We start from the raw sequence: 19719 nt of genomic DNA, 5'->3' as shown, positions 1-19719 counted from the left end.
TCTCAGTTACCCTTCTATCGCCCCCACTTCAGGTTGGAGTGGAATACTCAGCCTCTCTGGACAACTACAATTCTGTGCAAAGACCAACTGGAGAAATGACTGCTATAACAAGCATTTGAGAACTAAAATATAGTATTTTTAAAATTAGGTGATTCTATCTTGCAGTCACTTGAATTGATAAATCACAAATAAATCTGGTTAAATTGCTCTTTTATGACTTGTAATTCAGATATCACAATGATGCTTCTGTCTAATTATGTGCTTTAAATATACATAATCAAGATTTTAAGAACTAGGGTCCAACCCAATAGTAAAGGCGGCACGTGGGATGTGTTAAGGGTTCTCCCGTGAATGCAGCACGTTAAGCTATGTATGTTTGGGGTTGAGGTCAGATGTGTGAGGTTCCTAGGTAAGTGATCTTTTTCTTTCATAGAATATATTCTTTTAATCTTTAACATTTTTATTAGTACCAGGAATAAATAATAATTTTTTAAAATTGCTCTAGGGAAATTTTGCAGTTTTGTTAGAATTACTTTGTTTATATGAAAAGGTGCTCAATATCAGTAATCATCATGGAAATGCAAATCAAAACCACAATGAGGTATCACCTCACACCTTCTGGATGGCTATTATAAAAAAGACAAGAGATTAAGTGTTAACAAGCATGTAGAGACAGAAAAACCCTGTGCACTGCTGGTGAGCATGTAAATTGGTGCACTCACCATGGAAAACAGTATGGAGGTTCCTCAAAAAATTAAAAATAGAACTACCATATGATCCAGCAATTTCCCTTCTGGGGACTTATCCAAAGGCGGGGGGCATGAATCTGAAAAGATATGTACATGCCCATTTTCAATGAAGCATTATTTTCAATAGCTGAGATGGAGGCAACCATCAGAAGATGAATAGCTCAAGAAAATGTGGTACATACGGTGGGGGGCAAAAGTAGGTTACTGCTGTGAGTTAGCGAAACATAGTTTATTCTTGTATTATTTATTAATTTTTATATTATTTTTCATACAAACAACTATAAACCTACTTTTGCCCTGCCCTATACACAATATATTTTTCAGCCATAACTAAGAATAAAACCTTGCCATTTGTGACAGCATGGTTGAATCTTAGAGGGCATTATGCTCAATGAAATAAGTCAGACAAAGACAAATACCATATGATCTCACTTATATGTAGAATCTTAAAAAAAAATAACTCATGGATACAGAGAAGAGATTGGAGGTGGTTCCCAGAGGCGAGGGGCTAGAGGCCCATATTATAAGTTTGAAAGCTGCTAAGACTGGAAATCTTAAAAGTTCTCATCACAGGAAAACATCATTTGTAACTATATATGCTGACAGATGTAAACTCAACTACACTTACTGTGGTGATCACTTTGCAATATATAAATATATAAAATCCTTATGCTGTACACCTGAAACTGATACGTCAATTATATCTCAAGTAAAAGAAAGAAAGAAAAACTGAGGCCCAGGGATATTAAATCATCTAGGTTCTGAATCTGACAGAAACAAAATCCAAGACCTCATATTCCCAAAATTAATGTCCTATGATAACAAGCCAGAGCCTATGTTTCTGTTTCAAGTTTTTCTAGAATTGATGTTTTCTGTGTTTTTATGTCCATTGCACAAATGAGAAGGAAAGTAAAGGCCAAGTTTTTCATATTAATCAGCCTCAAATATTTTCTAAGTTTTGTCTACCAATGCAATCGTTTGGGCATTGACAGCATCTTAGCTTACTTTACTTTCAGGCAAAAGAAAAAGCTAAACAATAAGCCCACGGACACACTGCCATTGCTTACTGCACATGTGCTGTTACTGTACTCACAGCCTCCACTGGAGGGAAGCACATGCTAGATTTTGAGCCTTACCTGCATTGGTGTTTCACTTTCTTGTGGAAACTCTTCAATTTGCTGCTGTTGCCACGGAGCTAAACTGTAAGAGTCTTCCGTACTTCTGCCTTCCAAAGGGTTTGTCCGCAACTGCTCTGTCAGCCACATCTGTGTCCTCACAGAAGGCTGAATGGGAACTCCACCTACTGCCTGCTGACCAAGCATTGAATATTTTGGAGGTTCAAAAGCCTCTGAACTTGCCATATTGGGCTTGCTTTCGGGTAAGGCACTATATGTCATGTCCAAGGCCTGTCTCCTAAGAGTGGAAGCAGCAGCTCTAAAATCCTCTTTGCTACAGCTCTCAAATTTATATTTACAGTCCAGAGTTGATGATCGTTTTTTATTTATTTCCTTGTCCTCTAGCTTAAGCATCTCCATGCTATCATGTAAGCAGCTGGGCCCAATCGTCCTTGGCTGTGATGTTGAAGCCCTGCCTCTCCCTGTCTTTTCCAGGCCACTCCTCGACTCCTCAGTGTGTGCAGCAGCACCCTGACTGCAGTTATCGGGGGCAGTGAGTTTGGATAAAGATGACCATTTCCGGAGGGGCCGGAAGTCCTTCATGTCTAGTGAAGAGTCCTGCTCCCCCTTACTGTGGCTTCCCAATGTTTGCAGGAGGCTTATAGTCCATTTTGAGCCATCTGATGTCAATGACTCCCTGTGTTTGGAAACAGAAGCGCTGGAGTGAGACGGCATGACATGGGCAGTAGGAAGAGCAACCAATGATCGACTAGACTTAAAAGTTAATGTGCCACTTGAAGTTGAGTGATCTGGAAAGAGAAAAGAATTTCAAATTAGTGTAATTGACAGGAAAAAAGAGGCAAAGTGCTAAAGGCCAAAACAAAACTCTGCACAAGGTTCCCAGCACTTTTTTAGAGGCACTTTATCAAAACAAGGGAGTAATTATTATTACTATTATTATTCCTTTAAGTTTATCTGAAACAGATCAAGCTTTCAAACATTATTTTCTAAAAATGGACTCATAACAAAATGTATGCCCATTTACCATCTACTGAGATATGGTATATTCATCCCATTTAATCTAAGTGTTGTACCTTTAAAAGAAAAATGCATCTCCCCACTGACAGGTCTTACTCATAATCCAGCACTGACAACTCAGACACAACTCTATCAGAAAATTGTATTTTTCATCATTTTTCCTAAACTGTGGAAATGTGTGCCAAATCTAAGCATTTTAGTGCTTCCCCTGAACTCTAATTCAAATCAGAAATATGGGTAAAGGAATTCTGGCAATATCAGAAAATAATCGGAAAGGGTTCCAACAATGTATCTGCACATACTGAATAGTTCTTATGGTCCCAGTCTTCCCTAGTGGCATCATCAATGATTTATTTCCCAAATTAGAACTCTTGTTTGGAGTATACTTTGGTTCCTATCTTTCTCTGCACATTCACTTCCAAAATGATTACACAGCTACTGCTGTAGGTGGGCCTTGACATAGCATTATTCTACACACAAGAACAGTTTTAGTAGGCTCTATGTAAGCCCAAAGAATGAATAAGTGCCTCTATACTCAATGAACTTACCATCAAGTGCCAAATAATCATCATACTTGCCAAATTAAAAGCAAAAATTAATTATAACTTTTACCAGAGGATATCTATAAAGGGGATAGCCATTTGAAGTGTGGGGATAGAGGTGGTGATTGGTAAAAAGCAACTTTCACAATTTAGTCTATATTTTTCCATAACTGTTTGATTCATACTAGAATATATTTAAATATTACTTCTGAGCTCTTACATTGTTTTAAAGAAATAAAGTAATGGGGAAAGAAATGTTGAAAAATTCATAAGAAAATTCAGATAAAGAACCAAGCAGACTAATTCAAAAATGAAATTCCAGTAGGTCTTTGCATGGAATTTATTAACCTGGAGATGAAGAGGGAAAATATTATGATGGAGGAATATAAGCAAAAATATTATAGTGGACATTTATCATATTCAAGCTTCTCTTATCAGCTTCTGCAGAATCTTCTGAATTCAAGAAAATTCATACCTTGTAAGCCTAACCTCCCGAAATAAATTTTAGACCTCAAATTACCAACATATACCCTGCAACTATGATGCAGACCTTCGGAAGCATGCGCACAAGATTTCAGTGTGGAGGGAGTCACATGAGAAAAAGGGATGACTCTGTGGAGCTACCATTTTGGGCTGGCACAGGCAAGGGCAGAGGCACAGCCTTCCACAGTGGCGGCAGCAGAGGTGGCAAGCCAAGTGCCAGCCCAGAGGTGGCAGCAGGTGGGCAGCAGTGGTGGTTTCCTTCAGCACTTGGTGGCACAGGAGAGGGACAGTTCTCAGAGGTGATTTGGGGCATATTACCTGCAGGCTTAACCTTAACCCTGGTTCTCCAGCTCTCCCCCCAAATTCTGTGAGGTAACAAATACCATTACATAAACTCCTCATCTGCTGCTCAGACAGTCAGCTTCTTCTGCTGATTAGAAATATGAATTGATCCAAGTAGGAAGCCAGAGAATGTGGTTCGAAAAGAAGGAAAACAAATGATCCCATTTATCTGCAGTATGGAGTAAGTGTCAAGAAAAGTTGCTCTAGACAATTCTTGAAAGGTAAAGGTGGAGCAGAGTTGTACAGGTCTTCAAAGGCTCTCAAAGGAAAGAGCCTGGCCTTCACTCAGCAAGAAATGTGATAGCACTGCAAGTTTCCAAACAAAGGAATGAGTGACTGGTAGCCGGGCTGAGGATGGACTAAAGCTAAATGATTGGCAAGAGGGAGAGTAACAGGCTATATGAAATGAGTAGAAGAAGAAAATGAAGCGGAATATGCTACTGAATGTCAGTTCTAAATAGAAATAGGGCAAAAATGTTCCCAGAGTATTAGGATATTATAGTACTAGAGGCCCGGTGCATGAATTCGTGCACAGGTAGGGTTCGGCCGGCCTGGCCCACCCCAATCTGGGCTGATCAGGTCGGGCTGGCCGGGGGGAGGGGATGCAGGAGGTTGGCCGACTGGCCCCACCCCCTGATCAAACTCCTGGTCGAGGGGACAATTTGTATATTGGCCTTTTATTATATAGGATTACATCTATTTATCATATTTATATGTTTACTAGAGGCCCGGTGCACAAAAATTTGTGCACGGGGGGGGGGGGGTGTCCCTCAGCCTGGCCTGTGCCCTCTCGCAGTCTGGGACCCCTCAGGGGATGACCACCTGCTGGTGTAGGCCCACTCCCTGGGTGATTGGGCCTAAGCTGGCAATCAGACATCCCTCTGGCAGCCCGGCAACACTCGGGGGATGTCCACTTGCCAGCAGAGAGCAGACCTAAGCTGCAGTTGTACATCCTTAGCGCTGCTGAGGCGGCAGGAGAGACTCCCACCACCACCGCTGTACTGGCAGCCATCAGCCTGGCTTGTGGCTGAGCAGAGCTCCCCCATGTGGGAGCGCACTGACCACAAGAGGGCAGCTCCTGCATTGAGCATCTGTCCCCTGGTGGTCAGTGTGTGTCATAGTGACCAGTCATTCCCAGTCTTTCTGCTGTTAGGGTCAGTTTGCATATTACCCTTTTACTATATAGGACAGAGGCCTGGTTCATGGGTGGGGGCCAGCTGGTTTGTTCTGTAGGGTGTCCCAGATCAGGGTGGGGGTCCCCACTGGGGTGCCTGGCCAGCCTGGATGAGGGGCTGATGGCTGTTTGCAGGCTGGCCACACCCCTTTAGGGTAAGGGTACCACTGGGGTGCCTGGCCAGTCTGGGTGAGGGGCTGAGGGCCGTTTTCGGGCTGGCCTGCGACTGAAGCTCCCAGCCTCTCCTTTTTTTCTTTTCTTTTTTTTATTCTGGGATTTATTTACCTTCTATAATTGAAACTCTGTTGCCTTCACTGGCGCTCCCAGCTCTGAGGCTGCAGCTGGCTGAAAGCAGGTACCTGGGGTTTGTTTAGCTTCTATAACTGAAACATTGTTGCTTCCAGAGCTCAGAGCTGGGCTGCGGCAGGCGGGGAACCTTGGCTTCCTCCATCACTGGAGTAAGCAAACCTCCTGCTCACTTCAGCTGCATGGCTGCCGGCCGCCATCTTTGTTGGCAGTTAACACATTGTTTGCGGGTAGTTTTTATCGCGCGCTAACAGGTGGCGTGGGCCATTTTTGCTAATTTTTTGCGCAAATGGCAACGTTCAGTAAATACGGTAACTTTAGTTTACATATATGTTACTCGCATCCTACCGCTAGTCTATAAAAAACGTATTAATACGTGTCCCGCGATCTACTACTACAGTCAACGTAAAACGTATAAATACGTTTGCCACATACAATGTGTTAATTTGCATATTTCACTGATTAGCCAATGGGAAGCGTAGCAGAGGTACGGTTAATTACCCTTTTTTGTCTATCATTAGATTAGATGTTATATTCCTAAATATTTATATTAAAATCATGCAGCCTCTTACGTAAACATATAGTGGAATGTTTTGAAATAAGTGTTTTTACATTGAAATCCTGGCTCTACCACTTAGTAGCCACGTGTGTTCCAACCAGTTATTTAACCTCCTTGCATAACAGTCACCTCGTCAGTGAGGACTCAACAAAAGAGCACACGTGAAAGACTCCGAGAAAGAATGGGCACAAAGCAAGGTGTGCGACACCGGTGAAGAGCTGGAAGTAAACGTTATTCCAGTGTAACAGACCAAAGGCTAAACGTCTGGACTGCACAAAGAACTACACGAACAAACAAAAATAACCACAACCAAACTTTAACATAGGCAAAAGAAATCAGTAAGCAAATCACCGAACAAGAAATGTTTCTTCAATGATGAGAACATAAATTGTTATAGCTTTTGGAAGAAAAAGGGCAATCCATATATACATGCAAACATATACGTGAATATGTACAAACACAATTTTACTTATTCATGAGCAGAGAAACGGCCTGAAAGCATACACCCAAAACTTAACAAAGGTAACCCCTGGATAGTGTAACAGATCAGTGCGTTCCAATTTTACTTTATACAAAGTCTTGTTATAATTTCTTTTCAAGAGCATTACCGTTTAGTCAAACTTCTGCAAAGATGTTCTGTTTTGTGACCTCAAAGAGTTTGAAATATCTCAAAGAACACTGTTCTAAAGTATGAATAATATATCAGGTGACTGACTGGCTCACTTTCCATGTCACAGCTGAAACCTCTGAGCGCAGAGATCACCAGTCTTTGCAGCTACTTATATCTGATAATGTGCTACTTTCTTGTCTCTCTTTGGTGGCTCATTATTTCCCACCTGCAGGGAAAATCAACAATTGGTAATAAAAAAAACAACACAATTCCACATCAGGCTAATATTTACTTCTACAAATCTGAAAATAATTAAAACTTTTTAAAATTTTTATTTATTAAATTTATTGGGGTGATGACATTGGTTAACAGGAACATATAGGTTTCGGGTGTGGGTTTCTATGTTACAAGATTTGTATATTTCACTGTGTGTCCACCGCCCAGAGTCAAGTCTTCTGTCACCATATATTAGGACCCTCTTCTGCCCCCACCCTAAAAATTCAAACTTGAGCATACAAACCAAGTTACCTGGCATGTAGAGCCTACTCCAAGAGACTGTGATTCAGCTAAAGTAAGAGGGGGCCCAGGAAGTAACACTTTTAATAAGGGACTCTGCTGCTCTAGTCACTACAACATTACTGCACCTGGGTCTAATTCCAGTTCTGAAGCCTTCAAGTGTAATATCCTAAGTTCAACCATCACCAACATCTGAGTTCTAGTGTAAAATCTGATTTCCTGTGACATTCAGAATTCATTACTGTCAAAACTAAGGATTAAAGCTTAGGCCGTTCACATACATATGCACATGAATACACATGTACACACACAACATGAATTAATGAACAAGGAATTAAAAATTTGGCAGGATGAGTATCTGAAAAAGGACCGTTATATCTTAGACAGAGATGAGTCCAGAAAATACTAATTTTAACAATTTTGACACTTTAAAAATGTTATCTTGGCCCAATAAAACACCGTCAATTGGAGGTAGATGCAATGCAATTCCTAATGTGCTTTTATTATACAATCTAATTGTAGCCACAAATCCCAAATGCAAATTATTACAATAACATCTAGCCCACATGTAAATTACAACAATGAAATCTGAAACCAGCAGAGGGCAGTTCTTTTAAAAGCCAGAGGCAAGGTTTATAACAGTCACAGAGCACAGAAGAGCTAATGGTCTCAGACAGATTCCAGTTTGTGAGGGAAACTCTAAGAGGACACTGCTGTAATCTGACAATGCAAGTTCATTACATTTAGGATAACATATTCTAAATTCTGAAGAAAATCCCAGCCTCCTGCTTTACTCGCATGTTATTCATGCCTGACAATGGATAAATACATTGGTTATATCATCTCTCTTTATAGGGAGAGTCTATGTCTCTGCTCTATCCTCCTTAAAGTAAAAAGGAATAAGACCGCACCCTCCAGACCTATAGTTTAACAATAAATCATGAGTCTTTACAGTCAAAAGAAAAAGTAATCAGGAAACTATACAAACCTGTATCTAAAGTATTCTGATTTTAAATGTAACAGCTTAATGTATTTATCAGTCGATAGTAAATACTATATTTCATATTTTTAAACAAAAATGTTAACTCTAACCCAAAGTCAGTAATTCAATTTTATACAACACCATGATACTTTTTTCCTCCTCTACTATTGTCACAATCATATGAGGGAAAAACAATTTTTTAATGCTACATGTAACCTCATTCTTCTTTAAAAACAAACAAAAAAAAAACCGCAAATGAACATTTCTAAGCATTCACTATATTTTCAGGTATATATTTTAGCACATTCTAAACTACACTCTGGTAGGAAAAGGGCTATCTACAGAATCTTAACGATAATCAACCAAAGACTCTCTGAGGAATGTATTACGTGCAAGGTACTGTGCTAGGCAGAAAAAATGATGCAAACATATTCACAATAACAATATGAATACAGTTCTACGCCTAAGGGTTTACAATTTCGCTGTTACACATGCAGCTGCAGAGCAGGACTAGTTTATTGTAAGGAAACTACAAAACACCAGACAACGAGAAGTGAGCCAGAGAAAAGGCAGGCTATTCATAAAAGAACTCTCAGAATGACAGCCAAATGCTCAACTGCAATAATGGAATCCAGAGCACAGTGAAATAATACCTTCAAAGGGTTAGAGTGAATAACTGGCACCCAAGAATTGTTTGGAAATGTGTGCTATCTTTCAAGATTGAGGGCAAAATATATTTTCAGCTAAGCAAAAATGGAGCTTATCACCAAGAGACTCACTAAAAGAACTACTAAAATCTCCTCAGTTTCTTTCAAGAAGAAGAAGCCCTGAATTATAAAAAGGAATGAATTTTTTAAGTAAAATTACAATTAAATTTAAAAAACTAAGGACAATGATTGCATAAGTCAATAAAAACAATACCAAATTTGTAGGTTTAAAAAACAAAACAAAATATTTGACAATTGCAATATACAACTCAAAACAAGGGTGGATCAGCATTCCAGGGTTTAAAAGTCTTTGTGAGAGAAGGAAAGAGATTCTAACCACCATTATAGATAGCCAAGTTAGGGTTGCATATTATAACCTCTACAGTAACAACTAAAAAAATAGGTAGAGCTAGTGTAGTTGTACTACCACCAGAAAAAATAATCAAGTTGGATTCCTACTTTTTCCCATCCACATGTATTAACTCAAAATGAATCACGGCCTAAATATAAACTTTTCAGAAGGAACCATAGGTGCAAATCTTCATGTCAGGCAGTGGTTTCTTTGCTACAGCACCAAAATCCCAAGTAACAAGAGAAAAAAATTAGACATCATCAAAATGTTTTAAATTTTTGCTGCAAATGAGACCAGCAAGAAAGTAAAAAGAGAACTCATAGAATGGAAGAAATGTTTGTAAATCATGTATCTAATAGGGACTTGTATCTAAATTATATAAATAACTTCTACAACTCAATAATAAAAATACAAATGACCCAATGTAAAAATGGGTGCAGGATCTGAATAGGCATTTATCCAAAGATACACAAATGGCCTTATTAAAGCATAAGAAAAGATGCTCAGTATCATTTGGTCATCAGGGAAATGCAAATTAAAACCACAGTGAGACACCACACCACACCCACTAGGAAAGCTATCATCAAAATGAAAGGTAATGTGTTGGTAAGGATATGGAGAAACTGAACTGTTCATACAATGCTGGAGGAAATGTAAAATGGTGCCCCTGCTTAGGAAACAGGATGGCAGCTCCTCAAAATGGTTAAACATGGAGTTAGTACCATATGACCCAGCAATTCCACTCCTGGGTATAAACCCAAGAGAAATAAAACCACATTTAAAGGGGCTTTATTCCTGATAGCCAAAAGTAAAAACAATCCAAATGTCCATTAACTGATGAACAGATAAACAACAGAATATAGTATATGGCAAAAAAAAAAAAAAAAAAAAAGCACTGATACATACGACAATATTAATGAATCTTGAAAACATAGTAAGTACAAATCAGTCACCAAGGAAATTAGATGATCCCATTTATGTGAAACTAGAGGCCAGATGCACGAAATTTGTGCAAGAGTAGGAATTCCTTCCCCTGGCTGCTGGCACCAGCTTCCCTCTGGCACCTGGGACCTGGGCTTTCCTCCGGCCACCGGCAGGCACCAGGGATCTAGGCTTCCCTCTGGCCACCGGCAGGCACCAGAACCCAGGCTTTCCTTCCACCCCAGCTTCGTCCGGAGGGTCATCCGGAAGGATGTCTGGTCTAATTAGCATATCATGCTTTTATTATTATAGAGGCCCGGTGTACGAAATTCATGCACAGGTAGGGTCCCTAGGCCTGGCCGGCGATCAGGGCCGGTCTGTGGGGTGACTGATGGGGCAATCGGAGGGGCCCCCCAGCTGGCACCTGCCTTGGAGGTGCCGCCCACTCACTGGCCCCACCCCCCGCCACCGCCGCCAGTCACCTCCCTCTGCAGGGTGACCAGCGGGCAATCGGGGGGCCCCCGCTGGCACCCACCTTGGCTGGCCTGGGGCCTGCAGCTGGGGGCAGCTCCTGCATTGGAGCATCTGTCCCCTGGTGGTCAGTGCGCGTCATAGCGAATGGTCATTCCGCCATTCGGTCGATTTGCAAATTAGGCTTTTATTATATAGGATGACCAGAACAAAGAAATATATGGAGACAGAAAAAGCAGTGGTTACTTAGGGCTAGAAGGAAAGATAGGGAGTGACAACTAATGGATTTCTTTTAGGGAGGCTAAAAATGTTCTAAAACAGTATTGTTGTAATAGTTTCACAATTGTGAGAACATATTAAAAAGCATTAAGTTGTATACTTTAAATGAGTGAACTGTGTGATATGTGAATTATATCACAATAAAGCTATATTTTTAAAAGATAGGTAGAGTTTATAATTTCTAATAGACTAGAAAAAATGACATGAAGAAAAGAGTCAATCAAAAGAAGGCAAGAAAAATGAAAAAAAAATGAGAAAAGCAGAAAAAGTGTACAACATGATTTTTTAAAAGATAATCATTACAGTAAGTGAAAATTCACTGAAAAAAACAAAATTGTCCGAATAATTTTTTTAATCCAACTAAATGTTTACAAAAGATACACATAAAATATTAGGTCCTATTTTGGCGTTATTGTATCTGCAGAGTCTGAGAATGATTGGAAAAAATAAATCATACAAAAATAATGGTTAAGAACATTAGGAAAACTATATGCCAGGTATTAGTATTATAAAAAGTGTGCTTTCTTGAACTGCTTGCTTTTATTCTTTATATTTAAAGATAGAAACTTCTGTTTCCCAACAGCCAAATGTATGTCCTATTAGCCATTGTACATGATTAGTAACAGTACGCAATTCTGTGCAAATCTTAGCTCTCATTGTGTTACTGCCTAATTATTATTATGTTTTCTTGTCTATTTTATATTTTTTCAATTGCATTTTGTTAAGCCACTTCAAATTCTATTAAAATTAAAATATGAGCAAAAAGTTAAAAGTACTTGTTAAAAATAATTACAGAAGTCTACCATCCGCAAATTAGACAGGGTATTTCTAATCTGCACCAAGATTATTGGCAACTTATTTAAAGCAAAATCTGAGAGATACAGCTTAAAGAGGTCAACAATTCAAAGATAAACTCATTTGAAAAGCTGGTCAGTAAAAAAAAATCACTTTTTATTTACACAAAAACTTAAAATATTTTTTTCTTCAATAACTTAAAATTTCATAAAGTTGTACCCATTTTCTAGATATCTCCCACTAATTTCAATTTAAGATTAAGTATCATCAGGCATTTTACTTGCAGAGAGCCATAAGTATTTTCTCTCTTCTATAACAATTTTTACAAATCAACGTATAACTCTATCTCTTAAATTATGGGATATGATTTTTGAAAATGCAAATTTTCTCAGAAACAAAATTATTATTTAATTACTGAACAGACAAGAAATTATTTGCAAGTCTGAAGGGAAGTAGAGTCACTATCTCTTCCCTAAACCCATGGCTCATCACAGGTCTCTAAATTCAGCTCAGCTGGTCAGGTACAGCATTCATATTCTATCAGCCAAGAAACAAAATGATAGATAAAAAATGAGTGAATGAATAAATAAATGGATAGATGGATAACACTGTAGGTAAAAACGACGCCCATAAACTGACAAAATATACCTCCAACAAACAATTTTAATTTCTGCAAACTTAAGAGAGCTGTAATGCTCATTTCATTTTAAGCAATAATGTAGACTACCAAAAAATTAAGTAGAAATAGAGGGCAAGTGAAAAGGGTTATCTGGTTTGAAATAAAATGTAAATCATAATTATTTTGAATACTGCCTTGAAATTACTTGATTTCACAAGCAAAAAAAGTATTCTGTGCATAACCTTTGACCTATTCCATATGCAAATGAAGAACTAAAGTCCATAAAGGTTAAATTACTTGACAAAGTACAAATCTCAAAATAGAATCCTGGTCTCCTGTTTCTCAATCTAATATTACCAAATGCTCCTACACTACACCCCTAGGAGCTTCTCCCCTCCTGGATCTCCCTTCTGAGGACAGATATCTAACCTAGCAGGGCCAAGGGCAGAGCTTTGGATTGACTTGAAGAATCTTAGCTCTACTACTTGAACAGCAGTATATTCCCAGATAGGTTATCATCATGCTGAATCTTAATTTTTCATCAGTAAGTAAAATAAAAGTAATTATATTTTACTGCAGAAGGATTTCTATAAAGAAAAATAGTTTAAATCATGTATAAAATAAAAAACATAATATTGTAAAAATGTATAGTATTTTTGTTAAGTGAAAGCCAAATAACCAACTAATCCACTGTAATATCCGGAAGTCATGTTATTGAAGTATCCATCATCAAAGTCATAGAAGTTTCAAAACTATAAACTTTCAAAAACATAATTTTACTTACCAATGAACTGACCACTACTAAAATAAAACAAGGATAACAGGTTAGAAAATGGTCTAAGTATCACTTACTTTACCTTTAATATGGTATATAATTGTACCTAACATCTAACTGCAACAATCATGTAAACTTCTTATCATAATGCCTTTTACCTGGTAAGTGCTCAATAAATGTTACTATTATTATAATTAAAAGGTTAAGAGGACATGAGGGTAAGCAGAGAATAACTGAAATAAGATTTGTGCTATAATGTGTAATTGTATAAATTTGATGTTGTGTACATTTGGATTACCATCTTATCTTATTTCTACTATTTTATGTTTGAAATTTTCTGTTAAAAAAGGGGGGAAAGACAGAAAAACAAAGAATGAGGACAAGAGAATATTTTACATTAAGATGGGTTGTTTTAAAGAAACTATTTGGCAAAATAAACTAATAAAACCTAATCACTGTAATATACAAGCAAAGAAGAGAGAGAGCCTGGGGAACTTGTACGAAGTCTCGCAGAATCAGTGGTTGCCTGGAACTCAGGGGAAGGTGGTGTTGGTGGATGATGGCTAAGAGAAGTAGGGTTTCCATTTTGGGGTAATGAAAATGTCTGAAAACTGACACCAGCGACAACTGCGCGAATAAACTAAAAGCCACTGAACTGTGCACTTTAAATGGGTGAATTTTATGGTATGTGAATTCCATCTGAATAAAGCAGTTCAAAAAAAAAAAAGAATGTATGGTTTTTGTCTCAATATCTCCTGAATCATCTCATTTTCTCCTTTCCCACTGCTTCTTGTTTATGAACAAGTCACCACGGGCTCCTACTTGCAACAGGTGGTCTCCTGGCATCACCCAGTTTTACTCTCCTCTGACCCATGCTCAGAATGTCCTTTCACCTGCCAGCCTTTGGCCACGCTGTTCTCTCAGCCTAGACTACTCTCCTCCCCGCCCCCCTTGGCCCTGCCAGTCCTAACTTACTTTTTGGGGCCTCGGCTGAAATATCACTTCTGTCAAGGGTCCTTCCCCTCATCTACTGGGCTTAGGTATGTCACCTACCCTGGCACTTCACCTGTTACACTGTTCAACATATTTGATGATTTCCTGTCTGTCTTCTCCACTTTATATATCCAATGAACAAGGAAAATGTCTAATGCTAACGCCTAGTATCGTATCTGACACCTAACACACACTCAATAAATACTGGCTACGTGAATAAATAAATGATTGAACAAGTCCTTATCTTAAAAGATCTTAGTTTCTTCATAAGATAAAAACAATGCACTAAATGGTAACTTTTCTTCCTTTATGATCTATATTCACATGATGACCTCAAAATTTGTATTATTCAATGGCCCTATTATTTCTTAGTAGAAACAACTAATGAAGATATGATTAAATTGAAGTCCATTTTTATCAGTCCCTCCTATTTGAAATAAATGAGGTTAATTAGATAAGAAAATTATCTCCAATACAAATTAGCAGTTGGAAATTAACAAAAAAATATTTAACTCTATCTGTACCTTTTTTAAGTAACATGTATAAATATGCTTGAAAATTAGCCCAAACAGACAGTTAGGAGCTACATTTAAGAACGCAGATGTTATGAGATAAAGAACTGCCTGAAAGCCTGCCTCTCTGGCGCCATGTGATACAGGAGAGAAAGACTGTCTGGTAGAAGGCTTCAGAGTCTAGCCTAAGGCAAAATTAAGTTCTTTTTTGGTCTCAGGGTCCTATACTCCACTCCTGGTTTCCTCTGCTTCTCCCTTAATAACTCAACTCTGGCACTACATCTATAGGTTATGCCCTACACAACATATGCTGCATACATACTTCAAAAACAACTCCCTCTCAAACGCATTTCTGTGGCAACAGCAGCTATTTACATGGCCTTCAGGTCTTGGCAAAGAAAAACCTAAGAGAAACTGGTGATCTGCTGATGTGGCTTGTGTTACAATTTGGTAGGCTTGCAGATGCATCCAGCCTCATGTCACAGATCTATTTCCTACCGACCTGGAACTTGACACCTCATGAACAAATTACCACAGCTAAAAAAGTGATGCTGCTAATGTTAAATTAGTGTTTCAACTTCTTGTTAAATGTAAAAATCTCACACCCTTATTTAGCAGTATTTTAAATCTCCAAATACCACAGCTAAAAGCAAATCACCCAATGGCAATTTCAGAATACTGTTCTGTCCTAAATCCCATCCCTGCCGAGATTCCGATGTAATCCTCTCCTCCATTTTGCTCTTTCCAGTTCTGCAGTTCTTGAAACACAGTAATAACTGAATAAGTATTTATTAAGTGAAAAAACAAATGAACCTCTAAAAGCTGTAGTTTAGAGAAAAAAGGAAAGGTATCTCTATTTATATAATGGTCACTTATAAAACTGTATATTTGTAATTCATAGTGCATTTATATTCTGTGTTCAGTTACTTTACATTCATGTATGAATTTTAAGTTTTTAAACAATTAAAATACAACATTAAAATAAAAAAGAATGCAAATTACTTTTCAGATGAGTCACAGGATGCTTAGAGGATTTAACAGTGTCCAAAGAGCATCACTTGGAATATCAGCCAACAGAACTAAAGAGCAGAAAGGGTTTTTGGGAGGGGGCAGTGAGGGTCTAACTAGACAGTAACATTCTGTTTGAGGATGACTTGCTTCACAGATGTACTCTTTACTTAAAGCAATGCACCACAGAATTTAAATAAAAACTATTCCATGTACTTTGATCTATACCTCCAAAATTAAATTTACATTTTTATCTTTTTTTAAATATATTTTATTGATTTTTTACAGAGAGGAAGGGAGAGAGATAGAAAGAGTTAGAAACATCGATGAGAGAGAAACATCGATCAGCTGCCTCTTGCACATCCCCCACCAGGGATGTGCCCGCAACCCAGGTACATGGCCTTGACCGGAATCGAACCCGGGACCTCTCAGTCCGCAGGCTGACGCTCTATCCACTGAGCCAAACCGGTTTCGGCATACATTTTTATTTTTTAACATATATTTTTATTAATGTATTTTTTCAGAGAGGGAGAGGGGAAGAAAGACAGAAACATCAATGATGAGAGATTCACTGACTGGCTGCCTCCTGCACGCCCCACACTGGAGATCAAGCCCATAACCCCAGGCATGTGCCCTGACCGAAAATCAAACCATGACCTCCTGGTTCATAGGTCAATACTCAACCACTGAGCCATGCCAGCTGGGCTTAAGCTGTATGTTTTAGATCATGGTGGGGAACGTCCAGCCTGCAGGCCATTGTATAAGGCCCATGAAATCATATGGTCTGACCCTGCCAAAGCAACCATAGGCAGAACTTTGAAATTCAATAAATCCAGGAACATTTTTCGTAGCAACATAAATTTATATTACGTGAATTACATTAAGCGAATGATGTTATAAATATCCAAATGACCCTTGGCAGAAAAAAGGCTCCCCACCCCTGTTTTAGTCAACTGATATTACATACAAGACCATAATAAAGTTAAGATTCTATGTAGTTGCTAGCAAAGTTATGACAGTAGTTAAACAAGACTTTGTTAATGGTCATAAAAAATTATTGTTAGATGGAAAAGATACCCTTCCCTATATTTCCCACTAAGAACAACTAAAAGCCCTGGACATTATAATATAAAACAAATACAGACTTTAAAAGTTGGAAAGAAGGCAGCAAATTGGCTAAGAACCTCAGGACCCAAGGAACAAGACGGTGGTAAATTCCCTGGGTTTTCTTCTTGCCCCATAACTTCCAGAACTGAAGCTGAAAAAGTCAGCAACACTAAGGAACCAAAAGGCACCGCCCAGAAAAGTCCCAACAAAACCTGCTCTCCCTAGTCAATGGACCAAAGCAGCAGCCTAACAAGGCTGAAAATTTTCAGACAGGAGCTACTCTTCTCCAGACAGGAGCCGAAGAGAAAACTAGCCCTTCCTCCACCCACGCCAACAAAAGCCAAGTAGGGAGCCTGGACTTTGAACCTTACCAATCTGTAACAAAGAAGGTCAAGCAGGGAAACAAAACGTCCATCTCTCTTAGGTATAAAGTCCCTCACCCTCACCATGCACACACACTCAGGTTATGTCAGAGGAGGCCTAAGCATCTGGCTATTCACCATCATCAGCAAGAACGAGGTGACTGCCTAGCAATGCTCCATATGGGCATAATTCATCACTGCTGGGAGAGTGAAACACTGTCCATGCAACTTCACTGGGAGAGACCAAACTGTTGTCTCCTGGACCCTGCCCTTTACCTTCTATTTTTATTGCTGACTGATATCTGTATCCTTTTGCTGTAACAAATCATAACCATTAGTATAACAGCTTTTCTGAGTTCTGTGATTCCTTCTGGCAAATCACTAAGACTAAGCGTGGTCTTAGGAACACGTAAACACACACACACTTAACTTCATCAAATTTAAAACTTTTGCTCTGCAAAAGACATTGTTAAAGAATAAAAGACAAGCTACAGAGTGGGAGAAAATATTTGCAAACCACATAACCAACAAAGGATTAGTATTTAAAATATAGGGTGTCCCAGGAAAACATACATTTTGGGGACACCCTGTATATAAATAAGTATAAAGGCAGTGTTTGTTAAAATACATTTCATTTTCAAAATTGAGCTATCAGCTGTTAAAGTATGTATACATTTTGGGGACACCCTGTATATAAAGAACTCTCAAAATTCAACACTAAAAAAAGGAAATAATCCAATTAGTACATGAGCAAGACATGAAGAGATCTTTCACCAAAGAAAATACAGAGGGCAAATAACCATGTGGAAAATGTTCAACACTGTTAATGAGAGAGCTGAACATTAAAACCACAATAAGATATCACTTAATTCCTATCAGATGGGCTAAAATTTGAAAACTACCAAATGCTAGCAAGGATAAAGACAATATTGGGTTACTCATTCTAATCCATTTCCATTACTGATGTAAATGGAAAAGTCACTCTGGAAAATAGTGTGACAGTTTCTTTAAAAAGTAAACATGCAACTGCCATATGACCAGCCATTGCATAGACATTTACCACAGAGAAACACAGATGTAAGTTCACACGAAAACACATACATGAATGCTGGGAGCAGCTTTATCCCCACTAGCAAAAAACTGGAAACAATCCAGATGTCATTCAGCGGGTGAAGGTTAAGAAAAATGTGGTCTATTCAATACCACCATTGCTATGTAAGTACTACTCAACTATAAAAGGAAGAAATTACTGATATACATACACAACCACCTGGATGAATCTCCAGTGGGGAAAAAACAATTCCACAGGGCTACACATGGAATGATGGTGTTTATCCAGCATTCCTGAAATGACAAAATCATAGAAATGGAGATTCATGGTCTCCAGGAGTTGAGGAGGGGAAAGTGGGTGTGAACAACATTAGGTATTCTCTGGTGATAGAAATGTTTTGTATTTGGACTGTAACAACTCAATATCCTGGTTGTGATGTTGTACTGTAGTTTTGTAAGATATAACCATGGGGGAGAGAGGTACACGGAATCTCTGTATTATTTCTTAAAATTGCACGTGAGTCTATAATTTATTCAAAATAGCAACACTGAACATCATTAAATATTCAAACACTACTTATACATTTCTTGGTCTCAAACAATAAAACATATCCCTTGAATGTTCTCAACTCAACCATTCTCCAAACAGGCGTATCAAAACACTAAGAATTTTAACTCACCTTCCACGCTGTCAGAACAGGAAGTTCCGATGCCAGTGTCACCACTGTCAGAAGCTATACTATGTCTCCTGATGTGGCTATTTCGATGGCTGGATGGAACAGTTGTGGCCTGCCACAGTGATTCACTACCAGGTAACCATGCTGATGAAGAATAATCTGGGCCTATAAAGAAAAATGTGCAAAAATGACCACATTTATAATTTCTGTGAGTAGAAAGAAGATATCTTTTTCCACCTTGTAAAAAAAAAACACACATCAAGTTATATTCTGCCCAAAATAGTTAAAATAGGTCAATGGTAGATAAGATTCAACATGAATTCAATGCTGATTTAGCAGCTTCCTCTGGCTAAAGGACTCTGATATCTGCATATAGATATCTGAACTTTCAAACACATACTGTTCTCTTACTTAAAATATCAAACACATCATCTATCTATCTGGAACTGCTCTGCTCTGGAATATTTGATAGGTAGGTATCTGTGATTCCACACACAGGCATTAGCTGAGAACTGGGGCTCAGATAAAGTCTAACTGAATCATATGGCATGGTAATATAAGTAGATTATGCTCATGAAAGGTCAAAAAAATTTTTTTTTCTACAATATCCTAATCACTTAAAATTTAAAATTATTTTGGATTATTTTAATTGATTTTATTTCTTCAGTTATCTTT

General features: G+C 38.3%; 1 protein-coding gene across 1 annotated transcript in view; it reads right to left on the bottom strand.

Moving 5' to 3' along the window:
- CEP85L (centrosomal protein 85L) overlaps nt 1-19719 on the bottom strand; it is an 85458-nt gene that overhangs the window by 53879 nt on the left and 11860 nt on the right. The window contains exons 2-3 of the mRNA XM_081094582.1: nt 19048-19209; nt 1886-2673 (exon numbers count right to left, since the gene is read on the bottom strand). Of these exons, the coding sequence (XP_080950708.1) occupies nt 1886-2673; nt 19048-19209 (950 nt within the window). The remainder of the gene's footprint in view (nt 1-1885; nt 2674-19047; nt 19210-19719) is intronic.

Source organism: Myotis nattereri (genome assembly GCF_964212035.1).
Source record: "Myotis nattereri genome assembly, chromosome: 6".
Classification (NCBI taxonomy): Eukaryota; Metazoa; Chordata; class Mammalia; order Chiroptera; family Vespertilionidae; genus Myotis; species Myotis nattereri.
Note: the sequence above shows the minus strand (reverse complement) of the source record. Positions and strands in the feature narration are given on the sequence as shown.